The sequence below is a fragment of the Rissa tridactyla genome, chromosome 1, assembly GCF_028500815.1.
Source record: "Rissa tridactyla isolate bRisTri1 chromosome 1, bRisTri1.patW.cur.20221130, whole genome shotgun sequence".
Lineage (NCBI taxonomy): Eukaryota > Metazoa > Chordata > Aves > Charadriiformes > Laridae > Rissa > Rissa tridactyla.
Genome location: NC_071466.1, coordinates 12,095,708 through 12,113,707, shown reverse-complemented (window position 1 = coordinate 12,113,707; position 18,000 = coordinate 12,095,708). Strand labels below are relative to the sequence as shown.

At 52.2% G+C, this 18,000-nt stretch overlaps 3 protein-coding genes across 4 annotated transcripts; all 3 read left to right on the top strand.

Moving 5' to 3' along the window:
* The first annotated feature begins 3,024 nt into the window (after window positions 1-3,024).
* On the top strand, window positions 3,025-4,346 carry LOC128914541 (olfactory receptor 52B2-like). 2 transcript variants are annotated; one of them, XM_054213647.1, is made up of 2 exons: window positions 3,025-3,939; window positions 4,326-4,346. In XM_054213647.1, the coding sequence occupies exons 1-2, from the start codon at window positions 3,025-3,027 to the stop codon at window positions 4,344-4,346; spliced, it is 936 nt and encodes a 311-aa protein (XP_054069622.1). The 2 variants fall into 2 exon arrangements, with proteins under 2 accessions (XP_054069622.1, XP_054069612.1); XM_054213637.1 differs by lacking the exon at window positions 4,326-4,346 and having other exon boundaries at window positions 3,025-3,981.
* Window positions 4,347-8,605: 4,259 nt separating this feature from the next.
* LOC128902646 (olfactory receptor 52B2-like) lies at window positions 8,606-9,360 on the top strand. The gene is given in 2 exon segments (XM_054186001.1): window positions 8,606-9,254; window positions 9,257-9,360. Coding segments are annotated over 2 exon segments (753 nt in total).
* Window positions 9,361-15,683: 6,323 nt separating this feature from the next.
* LOC128902612 (ubiquilin-1-like) lies at window positions 15,684-17,459 on the top strand. Its single transcript, XM_054185909.1, has 2 exons — window positions 15,684-16,066; window positions 16,211-17,459. Exons 1-2 carry the CDS (start codon window positions 15,684-15,686, stop codon window positions 17,457-17,459), a joined length of 1,632 nt encoding a protein of 543 aa, XP_054041884.1.
* Window positions 17,460-18,000: the final 541 nt, after the last annotated feature.

The window sequence follows — 18,000 nt, the reverse complement described above, 5'->3', positions numbered from 1 at the left end:
TAGCTTAATAACTCACACGAGTTGTGAAACCAGAACTTCTGCACTTGGTATTTAATTTCCCACTCTTGAAAGACGTATTGTTTTTTAGCTCAGTTGGTGTGGTAGGCTATGTTTGGATAAGTTTGTTTGGGTTGCAAGGACCCTTTCCAGGGGAGGAGGAAGGGATGTTGACTGCATTTTTTTTTTCCATGGCATCCACGAGGTGCATGTGCAAAGTAAATGAAATCTCAAAAACTTTGGGAGGTAAGTGGAAGTCAACGGAGTCAGCGTAAGAAACGCTCCCCTGTCCTCCGTGAATGCGTGGGCAGGCTTCTCGTCCTGACGTGCACTGAGAACGAGTCAAGCCTGCGCCTGAAGTGGAGATCAGGCTTCGGGTTTGTGCTGAGTCAAGGTCTAAGCATATGTTTTAAAGGAAAATGCTCTTCAAGTGTATTTGAATGCTTTGCTGAATAGTCAGAGACAAGCACGGCTCTCATCATGAACAAAGCCTCGAGTGTCCCGAGTTAAAGGACCCTATTTCCATTCATTTTTATTGCTGTTTACAAACAATGGTGCTTTATTAATTGTTCTTTGTCTGCAGAGCTCTGTGGGTAATAAATTACAGCAGCAAAGCTTAATGGTTTTACTTCATCTCACCTCCGTCATCATAACGTCTTAGCAAATGTTAGTTAATTAATAAAAATCCCCACTACGCAGACAGGCAGATAACAAATAGCACATCCTTGTAAGTTGTCCTGCCTAAAAGGAGATGGTAACTCAGCAGCCAGGACGAAGTTATTGGTGGATTGGTTTGCTCTAATGTCCCTGCTGGTCCCCAAAGGTCCCCAGTAGCTCCTCCGAAGGGTCGCGGCAGCGTGAAGCTGTTGGCTGCAGTTCCCCTGACCCCACCACACAGTCTGCTCGGGGCCTCTGCAGGTTTCCAGAGGGGGAACGGCAGTACAATAAATCCATTGCTCTCTTCTAAAATCAGAAATGAGGACAAAATCAGCTAAAAGGCTTCTATAGCAGGAATATCTGCTGGTCTCTCTCTCAGAGCTCCCAAGTTCCTCTCCATTGTGGTTCACAAAAAGCTAAAACAGGTCCCTAAAACTGGTCCCAAAGTGTTTTCAGTCTAGGGTATGGACGAGGTTGCTTTGGGGACAACCTGAAGGGTCCGCTGGGCTTGTACAGTCCCCAACCAATTAGCACAGTAGTAGGAAATGCCCAGGGAAAACTAACTGGTGATGTCCCCGATGCTTTTCGCCACCTGCGTCAGGGTATGAGCACAACCATCCGTGCCCCAGGGCACTCTCCCGGTATGAGCACCCATATACTCTCCCGGTATAAGGCTCAGGCTCCGTCCGAGCAGCATCCCAGCATCCCACTGCTGGCACAGCGGGCAGGTCTGTTGGCTGGGACACGGCACTGCTGTTTCAACTGGATTTGGTGAGGTAGAGACGGATTAGAGAGATGGGGAGATGGTGGGGGTCCACGCGAGGATTTATTGTGTGAGATAGGCAAACATTTCCTGGCAGTGGTTCTGGCTGCATTATCCCGAATTCCCTGCATGAGCGTGGCAGGGAGCACTGGGCAATGTGCTTCCCAAGGGGATGGAAGGAGCATGCTCCTCCTGCTCAGTGCTTCCAGACGTGTGGATGTAAAGGGCGCAAGAATGGACCTGTGTTCTTCTAATACTTAAAGTAGTGCACTGGGTGGGAATTAGGACAGAAGTTTGCCTGTAAATTTTCCGTATTTTCTAAAACAAGTAGTGCCAGGGAGTTTGGAGGGTTTCATTATTTATTTTGCACTGGCTCAATAGCACCTGGGAATCCAGCAGCAGCTCAGAGCCCTGGTTTATGCTCCATGGACATAATGCATAAGGTGGCAGCTCCTGACACACAGCTGCTCACTCCTCGTGGAGTATAAATACCCCTTTTAGACCCTGGACGTTTCGATAATGCCCTGCTCCTGGTGCCTTTGAATTTTGTCTCTTTGCATATCCGACAAGGGAATGTCTCCAGATTCCTGGGTGACTGGCCACTGCAGAGCTTTTGAGATGAAAGGGGCTCTGCCCTGCCTTTCCCTCGCTTTGCTCTTGGTGGAGCGAGCTCACACACAGTTACAGAGACAGACTTTTTGTAGGGGTTGATACGGGCAGGCAAAGTCCCAAGAAGGACAGGACTGAACCAAGCTCCTTGTGACCTGATTTTGCAGGTAGAATCATAGAATCATAGAATGTGTTGGGTTGGAAGGGACCTTTAAATGCCATCTAGTCCAACACCCCTGCAGCAGGCAGGGACATCTTCAACTAGATCAGGTTGCTCAGAGCCTCATCAAGCCTGGCCTTGCATGTCTCCAGGGATGGGGCCTCCACCACCTCTCTGGGCAACCCGGGCCAGCGTCTCACCGCCCTTGTTGTAAAGAACGTTCTTCCTGATGTCTGATCTAAACCTGCCCTGTTCTAGTTTAAAACCAAACAGCTCTGAGTCACTAACGCTGGGTGTCCCAGTCACTTAAAGCTGGGAGTTCTGCGAACAGGAACCCAGGGCAGGATGAGCAGGGCACGTGCCTTCTTTGTGGCAGTCATGGGAGAGCAGCGAATTTTCCGTAATATATTTCCAATCCTGGAGAATTCTCAGTTGCTGCATAAGTGGCGGTCACACCCAAGTGTGTCACTTAGAGAAACATTTACGCAGTCACTGTTTCAAGAGTGAATCTCCTGTATGTTTTCCTCCAGTTCCCAGAAGCTGCAGGCAGAAGACTCTCCTTATTTCAAAGACTCAAACAGCAGAAATGACGGTACCTCACTGAGATGAAGGGACCTGAATAGTGCAGAGGAACCCTGATGGAGCGAATTGCACAACATTTAACACTCCCAGATAAAATGAGGTTCAGAAGTGTAAGTGTCTGTGCCATGAGCAATGTTAATCATTAATTCCGCTCCCCTTTGTGTCCCAGGTATCATTCCGCTGCTGTTAGAGCCTTTCTTTTTACCATCACACAGCTCCTGCAAGAGGAAAACGATGTGAAATGTTGCATCCAGCCATGTCGACACTTAACCTGTCGGGCTCCCACCCCGCATTCTTCATCTTGGTGGGGATACCTGGCATGGAGAAGTCTCACACCTGGATCTCCATCCCAGTCTGCATGATGTACTCTGCTGCCCTTCTGGGGAACTCGGTCCTGCTGGTCACTGTTGTGAAGGAGCGCAGCCTCCACGAGCCCATGTACATCTTCCTGTGCATGCTGGCAGCCTGCGACCTGCTGTTGTCCACTGCCACCGTGCCCAAAACCCTCAGCGTCCTCTGGTCTCTGTCCACCCAGATCTCTTTCAGTGGCTGCCTGGCGCAGATGTTCTCCATCTATTTCGTTTTTGTGGCAGAATCAGCCATTTTACTGGCGATGGCCTTTGATCGGTACATTGCCATTTGCGACCCGCTGCGATACACAGCCATCCTGACGCGCTCTGTCGTGGGGAAGGTTGGCGTGGTGGCTTTAATCAGGAGTTTCTGCATCACGTTCCCCGCCATCTTCCTCCTCAAGCGGCTGCCCTACTGCGGGCACAACGTCATGCCCCACACCTACTGTGAGCACATCGGCGTGGCCCGCCTGGCCTGCGCCGACATCTCCATCAACATCTGGTATGGGGTAGCTGCTGGCTTCCTTTCAGCGGGCTTGGACGCCATCTCCATCGCCATCTCCTATGTGCTGATCTTCAGGTGCCTCTGGGGGCTGCCGTCCCCACGCACCTCCTCCAAGGCTCTGCACACCTGTGGCTCCCACCTCTGTGTCATCACCATGTTTTACACCCCGGCCTTCTTCTCCTTCCTAGCGCACCGTTTCGGCCAGCATGTTCCTCAGCATGTTCTCATCTCCTTGGCCAACTTCTACGTCGTGGTGCCGCCCATGCTCAACCCCATCGTCTATGGGGTGAGAACAAGGCAGATTCGGGAGCAAGTGGCTCACCTGCTGAGGCTGGGGGGCTTGGGCCGCAGGGCATAGCCGGGCAGGCAGGAACAGGCAACCGGGATGGGCAAGAGGGATGAAATGAAGCTTTGAGAAGACGGAAATGAATGAAAGACAGCGGGGACCTGGCAAACAGATGGGAACGTTTTCAAAATGAGTGTGTTCAATGGACATCAACATCCAACCCATAGCTCTGCTGCAGAGAGGCTGGACAGGTTCCCAGGTGCGAAAGAACTCATTGGGACAGTCGGAGCCGGACACCGGGGACTACCACTGTTCCCCTGTTCCTGGGATCCCCTGCGTTGTCCTGAACCCACCACTGCTGGGTATTTGTACAGCCAAAGCCTTTGTAAGCAAAATACAGTTTCTGAGTTCTTAAGGTGCTTTTGTGGACCTTATGAAACACAGACCATTAAAGTAGTACATATAATATGTGTGCCTGTTATCTCGGTATAGAAACGTCTCTGCTCGAGCTGTGTATCGTCTCCGCGGGATGGGAACAGCCGTGGCTGGGGCAGTGATGGTCCCTTGAAGGCACTCAGGTCTGGGAACACCCGTTGGGTCTCCTCTCTCCTGCTGCCCTCTCAGAAGGCTGCAATGACGCGGCGATGGCGGGAGCACTGCTCCTCTGCCCTGCTCGGCTCTTTGCACCAGAGCCAGCTGTCCCCTGGGCAGCCTGACAGCAGGGAGATGGCTTGGCAGCCCCCCAGATGGTCAGGTCCCCATCTCCCTCCGTGGCTATGAGCTGTGGGAAGGCTGCAGGCTTTGCTGCCCACAGTGCGGCTTTGCTTCACTGCTGCTCCTCAGAGCTGTGCGCTCAGCTGTGCTGTGGGCAAGGGTGGGAAGATCCGATGTCTTCAGGCTGAGCTTTGGGGTGAAGGGAGACTCAGTGGCAACAGGAGACATCCAGGTCCTCTCTTAGCATCTCTGGCTCTGGGCTCCCAAGGCATGCGCAGAGCCAGTCTGGCTTCCAAGCATGAGGAAACCCCTGCTAGATAATGTCGGATGCAACTGAAGTACAACACATTTGCACTGATCGCACACGAGGTGTAACTGAGCCAAGTCCAGCAGGACGGGGGTCTCCAACTCCCCAAACCTCCTCTCCCACCATTTTCACCGAGGTCTGTCTTGGGGCAGCCAGCTAGGAAGGAAACTGGGAGAAAATCTATCAACTGTGGCAGTGAAAATGTGACTTTACTTGTCATCAGTACTCCTCTGTCATGTATCTCAAAGTGTTTTACAAATATTCATACCCTCACTAGTGACACCGGCAAGCCAGTTGTTAGTGTATTTTCTGTAGTAGGACCACATCCACTGAGAAAGGGAGGTGTGACCAGCCTGTTGCCTAAGGAGGATGGTGTGGGTCACTACAGAAATACAGGCATGGGCAGTGACATAGCATTTATGTTAGTGAAAGCTGAGATAACAGTTTTGAAGCCTGTCTAGCGGTGCTAACACATACAAGAACCACCCTTTTTCTCTGTCTACCTCCTGGCTTGAATTTCCAGGCTCCTTCTCCATCCCTTTCTGCTCCTAGAATGGCCTAGCTCTAGATTTGGATGCCAGCTTTAGCTCAGAGAAGTCCCTAACATGCCCCCTGGAAGCTAGGAGGTGGGTCCACCTGGATATGTCTGCTACTGCCCTGCTGGATTTGTACCTCAGGTGTGGACAAAGCAGCTAGCCTGGTGGTACCTGGTGGCCAGAGCAGGGGTTTAATACCGGGGTGCTCCATAGCGTGGTCCGGTCTTGGAGTCTTTGGGACCGAGCTGCTGGCTCACGTGGGTGGAGCATGGGTCTGTCCCCCCCCATTCCCGATGTCACACCCCAATGAACAGGCAGTTTTAGTGGGGGTGACTCCTCTCTGCCCTGTTTTCAAGGAAAATGGACCTGGTTTAGGTCTGTGAATGGAGGGGAGGGCAGAGGTGTCCTCCCAGAGCCTGACTGTGCCTGCAGGGTGGGGATGGAGACTGTCCCTGTCCTCGGGTCTTCTCTTCTGCCGTGACACTGTCCCCCGGGGCAGTATTTCTGGTGCATCCCTGCTGACCAAATTTTACTGAATTTTACAGACACCTCCAGCAACGCCAAAGTCTCCAGTGAGCCTCAGACTTCTTTAGATTGTGGTGCACATTTCATTTCAGATTTTGCCTGTGAATATTTCCATTCACATTTTTAACTGCAGATTCATCCCAGCCAGAGCCTTTGGGAACCGGACTCGGGCAAGTGGAGATCAGCAGGTCTGGATAACGTGCGCCTGAGGGGCCCGGAAGAGCTGGTGGAGGAGCCACCAGGCTTGCAAGTCTTCCTCAAGTATCCCCAGGCTTAGCAAAACTAGTGAAAAAAAAAAAGAAACAAGAAAAAAAGAAACTCTTTCTGACATGTGCCAATACTAAAAAGGAGAAGTAGGATTATTGCAGAAATCTGAAACTGCTTAGTTTGACATTAGCTCTGAATAAAATAATGGAAAAGTGAATATGAGACTTGATCAATAAAGTGTAAAAAGGGCAAGAATGTAATTAATGGCAATCAGTACTTATTTTTGGTGTTTAGCTTCCGTAGAATCATGTCATTTCATTTTCTGATGACTTCCACATTTGGGCGATAAAGTTACCTGAAGGCTGAATACAACTGTGAGTATTTTTTTTATTTTCACAGTCTTGTGATATATACCTCATTATAACAAACAAATAAACAGTAAATAAACCAGCTGTTAATGGAGTTTGGCTAACTGCAAAGTCTTATTTCAGTGACAGCTCCCCACTGGGAGCTAGATTTCCATATATTTCTGGAGACATTCAGCAGGGATTGATTGGACGCCGGGTCTGATGCTATATATGATTGTTATCAGTTGTGTAGAAGCAAGTATAAAATCATTGCTAATAAGGTTTTTAGATGATGCAAAGACAGCTAATTTAATAGAGGTGAATGCAAAGTCATACTGCTAAGGAGGAGGGGTACAGGCTGTACCAGAGAAGGGGGCTGCAGTCCCCACGGAGGTGGCTACAGAGAAGCTCAGGCATCCAAGGGAAGGAGCATCTTGGTGGGGACACTTTGGGAGATGCTTGGCCAACTGGCCAGTGTGAGGGTCCCAGTGCGTTCCCATAGCTGTGCAGGGGCGATGGTGGGCAAATGCAGGTCCGTGATGCCCTCAGCTTGTTCTCAAACACCTCAACCAGTCCTGAGGTCCGCATTTTTGGAAACTTATGGTGAGCTGGGAGCTGGGAGGAGACCTCAGTGCATGGTGCACTACTCTCAGAGGGATGGGGAGGGACTAGGGGAGGCTGGAGTCATGCTGGCTTCCGGGAGAGGGCCTGGTCCTTCCCCCGGCACACGCTATATGCAATAATGACAGGGATAAGATGAGTGGGAGAAAATCAGGAGAAACCAGCACTTTGATCCAACTTTGCTCAGCCACAATAATGGCTGAGAGTGGGTTCCCAGTCCTCTTCCAATGAAAATGAAAGCAAAGCATCGTACAGACGCTTGACGGTCTTATGAAGGGGGTGATGCTGGGCGATCGCTGCAGTCCTTTGTAGTGTTAAAGGCCATGAAAAATAAGCCTTTTGTCCTGGGAACTGCTGGAGGCCAAGACAAGTTCCTGCTGAGCAGACGGGAGGCCATCTGGTGACTTCACGCAAGATGTGGGGTGCTAGATTGAAACTGAGCAGCACAGTCTTCCCCTAATGGTAGGGTATGAGAGAGTGAATTTCCTTTACCTATTTTAGCTTTTCTGTGATAAAATATGCTTCTCCTTGTCTGAATCCAGAAGAACAAAATCCTGTGTTTTGAGTCATGGACATCTTTGGATCATGAGCACCATCTGGAGAATTTCCTCTACACAAGCGCAACAGAGGAGCCTAAAACATTTACCCAGTATCACAGCTCCCACTGAATGATGCAAGAGGGTGAAAATAATCAGCTGAAATGGAGAAAAAAAGTGTTAATTTTCTGTTTCTTCACATCAAGACTTACATTTTGAGATGGGGTGGGGATGGATGGAAGCAAAGTGAGCTGCCTCCTGGGTGTGGGTGCCCCGAGGCCTCACAGAGTGGCTCTATAAATACCCCCATCCCTTGCTACGAGAGCAGATTCCCCGGCACCTGCACATCCCTGCCTGAGGGCTGCGGACAGAAAACCCTGGTTTGTGGCTGGAGCAGGAAACTGGTAGAGTTGCTTGTGCTGAGTGGGCTTTCAGGAAGGTGTAAGGGTTGAAGTTAAAATTAAGCCTGCTGTGGGCTGCGTAAACTTCAACAGGTTGCCCAGAAAGCTTGCGCAGCCTCCATCCTGGGAGGTTTTTGAGACTCAATTGGATAAAGCCCTCAGCTGACCTTGCTTTGCGCAGGAGGTTAGACCAGGGACCTCACAAGGTCCTGGCCAGCCCAGATTGCTCCACAGTTCTGTGACTCTGTGAGGGGTTGTTACGGATTAGGTCTTCTGGCAGTGTCAGTGAGCTTGTGAGCACGTGTATTCAGGACCTGCAACACTAAAGTTTGTTTTGTCCTTTCTTTTCAGTCACTGGAAGCCTTGTAGAAAGTGCAAGGAATAGGCTATAATGTCAGATGGCAGTTGCGCTGCCCTTGCTCCCACCACCTGTGTCCTGATGGGCATCTCTGGCATGAAGGAGTCTCACCTCTGGACCTCCACCCCCTTTACACTCAGATAGATGGTTGCTCTCCTTAGGAATTTCACACTGTCCTTCAACAATGACACATGGAAAAGCCTCCATGAGCCCAGGTGCCTCTTCCTGCCTGTGCTGGCCATTGCTGACCTGCTGCTATCCACAACCACCGTGCCCAAGACACTGGCCATCTTCTGCTCTAGGGCTGGGGAGATTTCTTTGGAAGCCTCCATTAGCCAGGTATTCTTCATCCTTGATGTCTCCTGTGCTGAATCAGCAATCCTACAGGTTATGGCATTTGATCAGAACGTTGCCATCTGCAAGCCCCTCAAACATGTGACCCTCCTGATAAGGAGGATGACAGGGACAATAGGGTTGGCTGCTCTAGCAAGAAGCTTATCCACCATTTTCCCCATTGTTGTTCTTGTGAAGCGCTTGACCTTCTGCAGAAACAAGTTCCTCCCTCACATCTACTGCAAGCGCATGGGCATAACCAGGCTGGCCTGTGTGGAGGTCACCACGAACATCTGGTGTGGTGTCACGATTGCCATTTTTGTGATGGGCGTGGATGCCACACTCATTGCTGCATCTTACCCGCTGATCCCCCAGACCGTCTTCCAGCTTCCATCCAAAGACGCCTGGCTCAAGGCTCTGGGTACCTGTGACTTTCATCTCTCGGTCATATTACTGTGCTTCATGCTAGCTTTTTCCTTCTTCTTGCATACCGTTTTGGGCACTGTATTCCAAGATCTGCTTTTATTGTTGTGGCCAATCTCCGTGTGCATTTTTACCCCATGTAAAACCCCACCGTTTATGGAGTGCCAAACTAACAGATTCAGAGGAGTGTGGTCCAGGTGCTTTACCAGTGCTGCAGCTGCGGCTGAGCGTGTGTCCTGCTCAGCCCAGCAAGCAGGAGAACACTTCTGGGGACTTGGATGCCAAAGTTAACTTTTCCCTTTGAATACATCGAGACATGTTATTCTAGAAGTGACAGCTTCTGCCTGCTTGGAGGGCTGGGCTGAGGTGAGACAGCACAGTGGGAAGGACCACAAGCAGGAGTCATTGCCCAGTTGGTGCTGTGAGCTGGGTGCCCAACGGCCATGGCCAAAGCCCAGAGTCTGTGGACGGGGCTGGACTGGGGGCTGTCAGCCTGCCACCAGCTTGCTGGTCAACTGCTCCCTCGCTCTGCTGCCCCAGAGCTTGTATGAGACCCCAATACTCTGTCCTAGCTTGTGCAGACCCCTGGGTTAGTCACGCAGAGGTGCAGGGGAGAGCAGCAGGCAACAGCATCTACCCCTCGGTGGCAAGTCTTCCACCATGGGGAGCTTCATCCGTGAGCGGCATCAGCCTACAAGCACAGCCCTTGGGTTTGCCACTTGGGACCAAGCACCTTGAAAGCTTCATCTCCCCAGCAGGCAGGCTGGCAGGAGGGGCTGCAGGCAGGGATATTTTTAATTTCTCTCTAGGTAGGAACGCCTTCCTGCACAGACAGCAGGAACAGCTTTCGTCTGGAAGGACAAAACCAGACGAGCTACACACAGAGACCCACACCCAGCCCAGAAGTCCTGAGTCAAGCTCTTCATCCTTCTTCATCCCCTGTGGGCACCTTGCTCACGCCTGGTGGGATGCAGATGCCCAACAACCAGCTCGGAGGAGCCACCTGCACAGCAAAAGCCCCTGGTTGGGGATTTCCACCTGGCATCATTCTGCTCCATGCGTGGGGACTTGACCTGTGCCCCGTGGGGCTGCTTCGCTCCCCTCACAGCTGACTTGGATGGCTCCTCTCAGACATGTCCTTCTGGGGGGGCCAGTGTGGTGCCCCCCGAAGTCGTGCCAATGAGCACCTGAGGCCAGACAGGCTTTTCTTACATGATGTATAACGCAGGTGAGGAAAAGCCTGCCTTCTGCAGGCTGTCACAGCATCTTGCCACCCAGATGTCTGTGCTGATGGGAACAAGAGGGACAAAATCATAGAATAATAGAATGGTTTGAGTTAGAAGGAACCTTAAAGGTCACCTAGTCCCACCCACCTGCCCTGGGCAGGGACACCTCCCACCCACCAGCCCAGATCCTGCAAACAAGATACCATAGAATCATAGAATCATGGAATGGTTAGAGTTGGAAGGGACCTTAAAGATCATCTAGTTCCCCCCCTGCCCTGGGCAGGGACACCTCCCACCAGCCCAGGTCGCTCCAAGCCCCGTCCAACCTGGCCTTGAACCCCTCCAGGGATGGGGCAGCCACAGCTTCTCTGGGCAACCTGGGCCAGGGGCTCACCGCCCTCACAGCCAAGAATTTCTGCCCAAGATCTCAGCCCAATCTCCCCTCTTGCAGTGGAAACCCCTTCCCCCTCGTCCCATGGCTCCCCTCCCTCATCCAGAGTCCCTCCCCAGCTTTCCTGGAGCCCCTTGAGGGACTGGAAGGGGCTCCAAGGTCTCCGCGGAGCCTTCTCTTCTCCAGGCTGAACCCTCCCAGCTCTCTCAGCCCGTCCTCCCAGCAGAAGGGCTCCAGCCCTCTGATCATCTTCGTGGCCCTCTGCTGAGCCTGTTCCAACAGGTCCATGTCCTTCTTGTGCTGAGGACTCCAGAGCTGCACACAATACTCCAGGTGGGGTCTCACCAGAGTGGAGTGGCCATACTTCTTTTGATGCAGCCCAGGATGCAGGGAGTTTCTGGCCTGCTCATGTTGAGCTTCTTGTCCACCAGCACCCCCAAGTCCTTCTCCTCTGGGCTGCTCTCAGCCATGCAGCCCTATGGTGCAGTCACTGTTTGCAGCAGTGCGAGGGCAGGAGCGGTGGAGACCGTCCCCTTCCTGAAGGTTTCCCCTCTGAGCAGGGGAGGGTTCCGGGGCCGGCAGGGAGAGGCAAGGGCAGACACATTCGGCTTTTGCCCGTGTCTCAAATCCCTGCTGCCCCAGAGCACCACAAGCCCAAGTGGTTTGCAAGCATCAAAGTTTTGATGGTCTGCAAACAAGAAGTTTTGATGTCTGAGTTTGTGTGGTGGCTTCCTCTGTGTGTGCCCACAGGTTAGTTATGGTGTGTGCTGTGCTTAACGCAGGTTAATCCAAAAGGAGATATTTGCACCTCAAACTGTACCCCTGTGTCCAGTTTTGGGCCCCTCACCATAAAACAGACGTTGAGGTGCTGGAGCGTGTCCTGAGAAGGGCACCGGAGCTGGTGAGGGGTCTGGAGAACAAGTCTTGTGAGGAGCAGCTGAGGGAGCTGGGGGTGTTCAGCCTGGAGCAAAGGAGGCTGAGGGGAGACCTTCTCGCTCTCTATAACCCCCTGAAAGGAGGGGGTAGCCAGGGGGGGGTCGGTCTCTTCTCCCAAGGAACAGGCGATGGGACAAGAGGAAATGGCCTCAAGTTGTGCCAGGGGAGGTTTAGGATGGATATTAGGAACACTTTCTTCACCGAAAGGGTTGTCAAGCATTGGAAGAGGCTGCCCAGGGCAGTGTTGGAGTTGCCATCCCTGGAGGGATTTACAAGCCGGGCAGACGTGGTGCTGAGGGACATGGGGTAGTGGTGGGCTTGGCAGTGCTGGGTTAACGGTTGGACTTGATCATCTTGAAGGTCTTTTTCAACCTGGGCAATTCTGTGATTCTATGACCCTGTGATCTAAAAACCTGCAGGGGTGAACCTGCTGGCTGTCTGGCCGGTGATCAATGGCACAGTGTGCCCAAGCTGCGCTGCCCTGGCCAAAGGCAGGAATGGGCAGCAGCAAACGCTCCTGGAGCAGCAGGTAAGTGGGGAGAGAGGGTCGGATCCAGAGATCTGCTCCCTCCGGCAGCTGGTGGCTGTTAGGAGGGCTTTGGTGTAGGCTCTTGCGGGCTGGGGTTCACCCCAGGGAATGCTCTGCCTTGTGCAACGCGAGGGAATAAAGCACATCTGACCGGAGACATTTTAGATCAAAGATCCCTAAAAAATACCCGACGCTGGGCTCAGTGGAGGATAAGCTGGTGGCTTCTGGCCTGGCTGACCTATGTGGGGCTCGTACTAACCCACAGTCTGTTTTAGCTTTAAAACGAATTGCGAGGGAGGAGCAGGTTAACGTCAGGCGTGCAGTGCAGCGAGGGGGGTGGGCTTGCTCGTGGTGAGAGCGGGGCTGCAATCCTGCCCTCTGGTTTGGGGTCAGTGTTTGAAAAGATAGCAAAAACATCTGGAGAGGAGGGAGACAGAGCAGACATATTATTCGAATGCTGGAGAAAATGCTCGATCTATAAAGGGTGCAAAACATATGAATTTTTAAAGAGCTGTAGAGGCATCGTCATTGCAGGGTGGAAGTCTCAGGAGAAAACATCTGATCCTAAGGAACATTGTAATGCCCTTGAGAAGGATGAATTTGAATGAACGGAAAATGAAGCCAGACATATCCTGATTAGAAATAAAAGCCTTATTTTGAATAATGAGAATAATTAACTGCTGTGAGAAGCTCATGAGAGCAACAGTTGGTTTCCCAACAGTGACTATACCCACATATAGATATAGAGATATATATATACATATGCGCCCATGTAGAGGATGGAAGTTATGGGGTACAAAGTTGTTTTCTCGGTGAAATCTTTGGATACCAGAGTGGTGTAGGACCGAGAAGCAGTCTGCATGCCTGTTTTGGCCTCCAGGTCCACATGTGTGCATGCTTGCAACGTGTAAATTTGTGGTGTTTCTGAGATGTCCCTGCCCTTTCTCTTTGGAAGGGCTCTTCTAAGCAAAAATAGATGTTGCTGGCACTTTGAGGCCAAATATGTCATCACTCTAGTGCTTGGTGGTGAGACTGGTTGGCAGCCATGGTGCCTGTCCTACTTCTTCCCTGCCACCCTGACCCATCTGTGCTCCCCTTCCCATCACTTGTGGAGATGCCACCGGAGGAGAGAGGAGATGTAGTTGAGACCAGGCCCTGCTCCCTCCTCCCAGGATCCTGACCTCCACCATCTCATGGTCACTGCGGCCAAGACTGTCTCCAACATCCACACCCTTGACCAGTTCATCCTTGTTTCCAAGTATCAGGTCCATCAGAGCCCCTTTGCTTGTTGGCTCCTTCATCACCTGCGCCAGGTGTCATCAATGCATCTGGAAATCTCCTAGGTTGCTTGAGCCCCACCGTATTGTCCTTCCAGCAGGTATCAGTGCCAATTTTGAGCAGGGAACAATCCTGAAAATACCCCAGGAGGTGACAATCCATGGACGTGTGTGCACCGGGTGCCAGGAGGCATTGCCTCGTGCAGCACATGAGCCATTTGGAAACAACATATTTGCTTCCTCAGTGAGAAATTGCGCCCTGAAGAAGATGGGCAGGAGATGCCAGCTTTCCTGTAGTGATACCAGGGACCGCCACGTCCTTCTCCTTCCCTGAGTGCCAGAAGGGTTTGTACCAACAGCAGCTCTGCTGGCTGACTGTGGTGTCACCAGCAGCACCTGTCGCCTGCTGGGGCTCAGCCAGGACTCTGGGGTGGGAGCTGGGACAGCTGCGGCAGGAGGTGTCCACAGGCTGCTCCGTCAGGTCACTGCATCCCTCCAGCGGGTGGTGAGGTCGTGCACATCCCCACAAAGGGGACGACGCTGTGGCTGCTGCAGAGGCCCCGGCAGGCAGCAGGGCCTGCGCTCTCCCCCGAGGACATGCAGCAGCAAGAAATGACACAGAGGGTGCCAAATTTCTTCCAGCAAACCCAGAACTCAGAAGTGGTGGCGGTGGTGGTCTCTAACCCAAAGTCCTTGCAGGCTTCGACACAGACTGAGGAGGGTTTGCAGGTCCTTGCGGTGGAAGCACCAGTCAGTGCCATGGCTGATGCTCTGTCTGTGGGCTCTGGGCGACACCAGAAACTCTGCAAGTGTTGCAGGCACCAGCTCTGGGTCCAGCAAACTGCCCCCACAGCATGAACGATGCCTGAGGAAGATCACCAGTTTCTAAACTTGCTGTAAATGCTGCATGCGGTTCCTGGGGCAGTCTCCAATCCTCATAAGCTCCAGAAATTGAATCCCAGGAAGAACTGGAGCTAGTCAGGTTAATGACCCTCCTTAATGGGGAAGTGCTGGTGTGGCTGGGAAATTCCGTCCTTCTAATCTCCATCCCAGATTTATCTATCTCCTGACTCATTAACAGGAAGGCACTATGCATGCGCACATTAATAGAGGCACCAGAAATAAATCTAGTCTGCAAATCCAAAGGAATTCCCCAACTGCTAGATGACCAGGTTGCTGGGCAAACCCTCTTTAATGCCCGAGCTGTGCTGCAAACACGAGGAGATGTGTGCCAGCGAGGCAGGATGGGTTTTCATGCCTGGGAGAGCCCTGCCACCCTGTGCTCCCGATGGGAGGTGAACATCACACAGCCCTGAATAGCGAGTGCTGCCCAGAGCTGGGTCCCCTCTGCGGGTCACCGCCCTCACAGCCAAGAATTTCTGCCTCAGATCTCAGCTCAATCTCCCCTCTTGCAGTGGAAAACTATTACCCCCTGTCCTACCCACAGAAGGACCCAAGGGGATGGGGGTGGGATGCGAAGGGATGCAGAGCATCCTGCAGCAAGCCTGGCAGGAGGATGTTGTTCCCAGAAACAGGGGAGCACAGTCCAGAGCAGAGAGGGTGGGTGCCTGGGAGCTTTGCCAGCCTGCAAGCAGCCGGGTGCGGTGGTTGTCTCGCATGGAAATGGTCCTGGAGTCCCCTGAGCCCGGATTTTCCCGTGTCGTGGTCCTCCCCGTGACCCAGGGACTAGGTTGGCTGGGGACCGAGGAGGCGAGGAAGCCTGAGCTCAGCTCCAAGGGAGATGCCCTCCACTCTGGGCCATTGCTGCTCATTCTGACATCAGCGGTGATGTCATAGCATTGGGATGGCTGCACGGCAATTCTCTAGGAGGCCACAACAAGACAAGGAACGTGGCGGGACTGCTCGGGTGGTGAGCAAGCAGAGCAGCTGTGCAACATCTGGCTGGTATGTGCTTTCGGTCTGCACTGCGGGGAGAGGCGGTCCTTGTCCCTGTGTCACTGCTCTCTCCCAGCGACTGTCACCATAGCAGGGGCAGCAGCCACCCCCCGGTTTCAACTGGCAGCCGTTGCCCCCCATTGCTTCCCACCTTCTGACAGCACCTCTGCTTTTCAACAGACCAAAGCGCTGTCCTGGTCTCAGAGCCACCATGTCCGAAAGCAAAGGGGCAGAGGAGACCAATCAACCTGTTGTCACCACGGATCCCTCAAATACCATCAAAGTGACTGTGAAGACACTGAAGCAGAAGGAGCAGTTAGAGGTTGCTCAGAGCAGCACCATCCAGAAGTTTAAAGAAGAAGTTGCCAAGCGTTTCAAAACGCTCCCTAATTTGCTGGTCCTGATATTTGCTGGCAAAGTTCTCAAGGATCAAGACACTTTGAGCCAGCATGGAGTTCACAGTGGGGTCACCATTTATGTAGTCATCAGGTCCCAACAGAGACCACAGGACAGCCCGGCAGACCAAGGAAGAGCGACCACTCTGCTGCAAACTCCCAGCCACAGTAATTCCAACTTATTCTCCTTGGGAAGCACAGCTGATCTGCACCAGCCATGCTTGATCCATCATAACCTGCCTAGGCCGTTGATCTCCGTCACCATCAGCCAGGAAATAGTGTCCGAGACCATGGAGGATATCTTGTCAAAGATCGTCACTTCAGGCCTGGATTTGAACACCATCAACAACAACGCGTTTCTGCTGGGCTTCCTCCTTGGGGTGACAGGTGCATATCTCCTAGGCCTGGACCAAACAGACATGATGGACTTGATGAGTAGCATTCAAGAACAAGACATGCACAGCTTGATAAGCGAGATGGTGCAGAGCACTTTGGTGCAGAACAACCTTGACAGTGTCGATCTCGTCAGGAATTTCATCATGTCCAACCCTCAGATGCAGCAGCTGGCTGAAGAAAATCCCGAGATCGGTCAGATTCTCACCAACCCCCACACGATCACAGAAATATTAGAGGCCTCCAACAATCCTGCCGTAATGCAAGAGATGATAAGGAACCGCGACGTGGCCATGAACAACCTCGAAAGCATCCCCGGTGGGTACAGTGCTCTGGAACACCTGTACAGGGAATTTGAGGAGCCAATCTTGGATGCTGTGCAGGCACAGCTGGGCAACAACCCATTTGATTGCTTGGAGAGTAACCCCATCCCGCATGGAGGCAGGCTACCAGCCCATACTGAAAACCGGAGGCCATTACCCAACCCCTGGGCTCCGCAGTCCAACAGCGTCAGCGATAACGCAGATGACGATGATGACCAGTTTGCCAGCAGCAGTGAAGGCGACAATTTTGCCTTGCCGAGTTTGGACCCTGCGGCAGGTGCAGCGATACCCAACTCAGGGAAGGTTCGGACCCTGGTTCGGCAGATAATAGGAAACCCAGAACTTATGCAAAACCTGGAGAGTGCATTAACGAACCCCGACAGCCCAGCACAAATACTGCTGAACGGCGCTCAGGTACCAAGCGAAGGAAATGCTTCACCTCAAGGTCAGTGGCCACAGCAGGTGCCACCGGAGATGGAGGACACTGAGATTTCATCCTTGCTGAGAAATCCCAGAGCCCTGCGAGCGTTGCTGCAGATCCATCTGGGATTACAGACCCTCTCAATAGAAGTAACAGATTTTATACCTGGTTTGGAGGACTCCCACGTGGATCTGGAAAGCATGGACGACTCGGCACAAAGCAGTGAGTCTGAGGAGGATGCAATTTTGGTGTCAGATGAGGATGAAGAAGAAAGTCAGATGGTGATGGGTGACGAGGTGCCACAGACCAGATTTAAGAGAGAAATGGAGCAGCTCTTTGACATGGGCTTCCAGGATCAAAGCGCAAACTTGCAGGCACTGATTGATGCAGAAGGAGACATCAGTGAAGCAGTGAAGATACTGGCAAAAGGACCATCATCAAACAAGACGCCGTAACCGGTTTGTCCAAATGCAGTGGTTACAGTGCCTCGTTTGTCGATGGTTGTCTTGCACCCAATAAAAGCAGCAGCGTGCGTATCACGAAGTTGTGTGCTGTAGCGTTCTTCCGACCATGAGAATAAATTTCCTCTTGGCTGCGAGGATTTCTTGCATTCCCAAGCAATAGACCTTTCCGTGTGGAAACTGTGAGGGCAAACCCTACCTGAACGTGGTGCTACCCCTTTATAGACAGAGCCTGCCACCCAGGTGTGTATGCGGGGGAAAAAACATGCCAAGAAAAGACACCAGGGAGGGAAAATATGCCTTTTTACAGGCTAAGAATTGAGACCCAGAGATGCTGAAGGCCAGATGATAAATGAGCTTGGCACCCATTTGGACTCCAGAACAGACAGGGGCACTTTGACACCTGCTTTTTTTTTTAAATAAAAAATCTGGCCCTACAGCCGGGAGACTGGGGGTGCCTGAGCCGTCTCATCCCTGTCACGGCGGGCACCAGCCTTTCCTCAACTGAGCAAAGGCTGTTTTGAAAGTCAGTCTG